At 53.4% G+C, this 5003-nt stretch overlaps 1 protein-coding gene across 9 annotated transcripts in view; it reads left to right on the top strand.

The window, feature by feature from the left end:
* The first annotated feature begins 460 nt into the window (after positions 1–460).
* The window catches only part of TLK2 (tousled like kinase 2), a 148048-nt gene continuing 143505 nt past the window's right edge, over positions 461–5003 (top strand). For 2 of the 9 annotated variants that reach the window (XM_037745970.1, XM_037745969.1), the window contains exons 1-2: positions 461–550; positions 3569–3654. In XM_037745970.1, the coding sequence (XP_037601898.1) occupies positions 3574–3654 (81 nt within the window). In that variant the 5' untranslated portion in view covers positions 461–550; positions 3569–3573. Of the gene's footprint in view, positions 551–1590; positions 1724–1792; positions 2047–3568; positions 3655–5003 lie in introns of those variants that run through there. The other 7 variants (XM_017549250.2, XM_017549245.2, XM_017549249.2 and 4 more) reach the window with 6 other exon arrangements.

Here is a 5003-nt window from a genome sequence, read left to right as displayed (position 1 = left end):
ACAGAAGTAATAACGAAGAAATAAGGGCAGAAACTCCACTTGGGAGTACTTGCTTAACCCTGAAAAAGTTCAAGGCTGTTGTTCAAGGTCTGAATTTTTCCCTTGAGATTCACTTGCAGTCCTTAAAGTCATCTTCAGGCATCTGATCAAGGCAGCATCCGCGGAAAATTAAAAGGTGGGTGGCTGCACTGGAGCCTGTCCTGGCTCAGGGGAGCCGGTGAAGAGGAGTGAGATTTTTTTTTTTTCCTTGACGCTGGATGATCAGAGTGGAAGCCCTCCTTGCCCACTAGGTATTTCTCATTCCTCAGGAGATATTCTGTGAAGGGCCGGCGTGTTTTCTCCATCCTGGCCCTTACCTTCAGACCCTCCTAAGTACCCGGGAGGACCATGTTTTTCCTCCGAGGTTGAAATGGAACCTCCCCCAGGGTGCCTGGGGAGAGTCCCTTGGGGGCAGCGCCCCTCCTTCCGGAGGGCAACATCCCGGCGGGGGCGGGGGCTCGGCTTTGATCCCAGGACACCCTTTAGTCCCTGGAGACCGTCTGCCAGCCAGGTACGTGGAGGAAGTGCAGCCCGCCCTCCCGGGCGCCGCACGGGGCTGGGGCGGGCCGGCGGCTCCAGGGAGTGGCGGCCGGGAGCCCGCGAACGCGGGTGGGAGCCGCCGCCTCACTAACCGGGAGCCTCCGGGAAGTCCCGACGGGGTCCGCCGCTCGCACATAGGCTTAGCGTCCTCTAAACTCCATCCCCGGGCAGAGCCGCCGCACTTCTCACCCAAACTCGTGGAGCCGAGGGGTTGGGCGGGCACGGGCGCCGGCGAGCGGGATTCCGGAACTGGTGGGCCGGGACGGCCAAGCCCCTCCAGCGCCGGCCCAACAGCCCCGGGGCGGGGGCCAGTGATACAAAGGCGGCGGCGGGGCCTTCGGGCCTCCGGCCTCCGGCCGTTGCAAGACGCCCGGGTCCGCCCGACCTCCCTCGCGTCGCGGCCCGTCAGCCGGCGCCGCCCGTCGACCGCCCTCAGCCGCCCGGCGAGGCGCGGCCTTCTCCGCCGGCGCGGGGTCCCCTGGTTAACCCCTGCCCGGCAGCGCGGCCGCTGATTGGAGGAGGCGGGGCGCCGGGGCAGCGGGGACCCCCCCCACCTTCCTCCTCCCCTCCCCCTCCTCCCCCACTGTCGGCGCTTCCCCCACCCCCCCAGGACCCCCCCTGCCTCCCAGCCGTGCAAATCTCGCGAGGAAACACGCGGTTTCACTAGTGTGTTTACACCGATCACTACTAATCCGGACCGAACCGATCCGGATTAAGGGGCCGGAGGCGGGTCCCGGGCACCAGCGGTTCCGACCCCCCCCGCCCTCCGCGCGGCACCCGAGTGGCCCCTAGCCGAGCGGGCCCCCACCTCCCGGCCCGGCCTGGGCCGTCCTGCGCCTCCCTTGGCCTTTGTCCGGCGCCAGGAGGCCGGTCCCGCGCCCCCCGCGGCCGCCCGGGCCCGGGCCCGCGTCGGGCGCCTGGCTCTGTACGCGAGCCCGGGGATCTGCGGCCTTCGCGGCCCCCCTCCCCCGCCCGCCCTCTCGTGGAGCCCGGCGCCGGCGGCGGCTGCCCGGGCGGGGGGTTGCGGCGCTCAGGAGAGGCCCCGGCTCCGCCCCGGGCCTGCCCAGGGGAAGAGCAGACCGTACCGCAGCCGGGTCGGGTCGGGGCCCCTCCCGGGAGGAGCGTGGAGCGGCGGCGGCGGCAGGTGAGAGGCTGAGCCCGGGGCCGGGGAGAGCGCCGGGCCTGGGGCATTAACCGTCCCGGGGACCCCTTTGGCCTGAGGAGCCTGCGATCTGGGCCCAGCTCTGGGCCGGCTCTGGACCGCAGCTCCTGGGCGCTAAGGCGGGAGGTCCTCCCCGAGGGCTGCGGGTCGCCGAGGGGCCGGGCCGAAGATGAGGGAGGCCCAGGCGGCCCCGGCCTGATATTGGGGCCGGCGGCCGGAGGAGAGACGGGGGCGACCTGGCAGCTGGAGGCCCTGGCAGCCTCCCGAGAGCCCCCGAGAGCCGGCCCTCCCTTCCTCCGTGACAGGTGGGCCTGGAGTTGGGGAAAGTTTGGAGCCGGCGAGGGGCGCCGGGACCAGGCCCCATCGTTCCTGCTTCCCGGCTGTGGGCTGCAGGGAGGATCCCAGTCAAAGGCCCCGTTGGAATTAGACGGAGTGGCTATTTCCTTAACATGAGTTGACGTTAAACGGAATAGCCGCCCGGGCGTCATTTTCCGGGCCAGGCCTGGGGATGGAGGTTTGGGAAATGTTGCGAGAGACCTTGGGGTTTGGAAGAAACTGCAACCTCTGCCGTTCCGACCTCGATTAGGGCAGGGCGAGATGCGAGGAAGGCCACTCAGTGGAAACTCACTCTCCCAGTCTCTTTTTTTCCCCCTTCTTTTTCTTTTTGTAGAGATGCATTTCAACCTTTCTCAGAATTTCCTAATTCCTCTCTAACCTGCACTTGCATGTGTGGGTGAAACTTTAATTTGTCACCCTTTTCATTCCCCTTTGCCCTAGGCTCTCAATCCAGGAAGGGAAATGAAACTGAAGGACTTGTAAGGGGGTTATTACTGGAGATTGTGGAGTTGTTGGATTGCAGAGGAGAATGTTCGATTAATGTTTTCAGTGACTTTAAAATCACACCAACCATTCCAGCTGCTTAATAATGTGTTCGGAGGGGTTCTATGTAATGATATATGCTTCTTTTCCACTGTTAATATTAAAGAGAGGTTTTCAATGGGTCGTGCAGGAGTTGGTCTCTTGCAAAGGATGGACATGTTTGCTGAAAGTAGCCTGTGCATTAATTGGTCGTGGAAGTTTAAAAATGGTGTCCTCCTGCCCCTCCCTGCTTGGAAGAAGTGCTAAAAGCAGATGTCCAGAATCAGGAGAAACCTAGTGTTCCAGGGAGTGGTCAGAAAAAGACTTTTTAAAGGGACTGTTATGGAGCTATATTAATTTCCTGAGTGAATGGAGGTGGATGGTTTTACCATGGGGTTTCTATTAAATTTAAAATAATTCCTTTTTTCATGATCTACTGTGAGCTCTTCAGAGAAAGAAGCTGTATAATAGTGTTTTTGCAGTTATTCGTAGCTTCTGATTCATGCTATATTCTTTTGAAATTATTGTCCATTATTCATATTTTTAGTTTAAGGACTAGTTCCTGAGTGGGAAATAAATATCTGAAGGTACTTAGCTAGAGTCAAAGGCCGATAGAAGGAATTTTCTTTTTGCAGGCTAGTTCTTGTTTTGTTTTTTTCCCCCTGTGGTCAACTTTTACAGAGATTATACGAAGAGTTTGAGGGGTTTATTTTTGCTGTCAAAATCAAATCAGAAGTAGGGAAAATAAGTGACCGTCATAGAAGAGGACTTATGAGCTGCTTTAGGGCTTTTAAATGTATTACTGTTTAATGCAGCACATAGTAGCGTACCACTTATATGCTATATTTATTTGGGATTCACCTGTAAGTGATCATTCAGTGAAATAATTACTGTGAGTTTTGTTTTACTAAACATTGCCTCCTCACATTTTACTATTTATGGTTTCACAGCCTACTTTTTCTTTTTCAGTAGAAATGATGGAAGAATTGCATAGCCTGGACCCACGACGGCAGGAATTATTGGAGGCCAGGTTTACTGGAGTAGGTGTTAGTAAGGTGAGTAAAATGATGATAATGAACACTATTCATATTCTAAATTAAACACATTTTTTAAATGATTAAGAGCAATTTGAGTAGACCCTTCTGATAGATTGCAGGGGAGAAGATTTGGGTCTTAATTTCAATGAACTTTTAGATCCTACCAGTTATTCCAGTAGTCATTTAGTATAGTACATTTGAAAATGTTCTATATGGGAATATATGTTTCTTCTTCCTTTCTAATAGGAGAGGTTTCTCATGGTTCTTGTTACAAGGAAACTAACAGGATGTGTGTATAAATTCTCTGCCATATTTTCTTAAAACTTGTCAGTCGTTCAGAAAGAAACTGTTAATTATAAGGCATTGCATAGTTTTGTTACATTGGACTTTGAGGGTATTTATATGGTAGAGTATTGAAAAATTGGCCTATGTGAAGTCTCCAGAGTCTTACCGGTTGTCCCCAGACTGCTTTCTTGCTCTTCTCATTCTTCCTTCTTACTTTTTATTTTTGGCATGGGAGCATAATATTGGAATAGGCCCCCATTAACAGGCAAGTGTGAAGTTAAGCAATGTTATAGTTTCCTGTGCATCCTTATGTACCCTCTAGTCCATCCCTCTGCTCTCATAGGATGATTTTAGTGCAATGTGTAAAATGTTTGATTTTAATACAGCATGTAAAGTATAATTACAGAATTTTATTTAAAAGCTTCATTGATCTAAGATCACATTTTTTGGGCTTGAGATGTGTGAATATATGAGCTTTTGATTTTTTTTTGAGATGGAGTTTCGCTCTGTTGCCCAGGCTGGAGTGCAGTGGCACAATCTCGGCTCACTACAGCCTCTACTTCCCTAGTTCAAGTGATTCTGCCTCAGCTTCCCGAGTAGCTGGGATTACAGGCGCCTATTACCATGCCCAGCTGATTTTTGTATTTTTAGCAGAGATGCGATTTCACCATGTTGGCCAGGATGGTCTTGAACGCCTAACCTCAGGGATCCACCTGCCTTGGCCTCCCAGAGTGCAAGGATTACAGTTGTGAGCCACCGCACTGGTGGAGCTTTTGATCTTTAGCCAGTGTGATACAAGATTTCTTTCTGTGCTTTCCAAGAAATCCTGTCTCATGGTAACCTGGGTATTAATCTCATGCTTTAGTTAGTAGCTTCTTCAAGGAGAAGGCATGTTGAGGTTTTGTTGGAAAAATGGGCTGCTTTGATGAATCTCACTGTTTTGGTGAGCTGGGATAGCTTGATAGGTGTTTGTTTGTTTGTTTTTTGAGACAGAGCCGGCCGGGCGCGGTGGCTCAAGCCTGTAATCCCAGCACTGTGGGAGGCCGAGACGGGTGGATCACGAGGTCAAGAGATCGAGACCA

The sequence above is a fragment of the Cebus imitator genome, unplaced genomic scaffold, assembly GCF_001604975.1.
Source record: "Cebus imitator isolate Cc_AM_T3 unplaced genomic scaffold, Cebus_imitator-1.0 Scaffold217, whole genome shotgun sequence".
Classification (NCBI taxonomy): Eukaryota; Metazoa; Chordata; class Mammalia; order Primates; family Cebidae; genus Cebus; species Cebus imitator.
The sequence above is the reverse complement of the archived record's forward strand: the minus strand, read 5'-3'. Positions and strand labels throughout refer to the sequence as shown.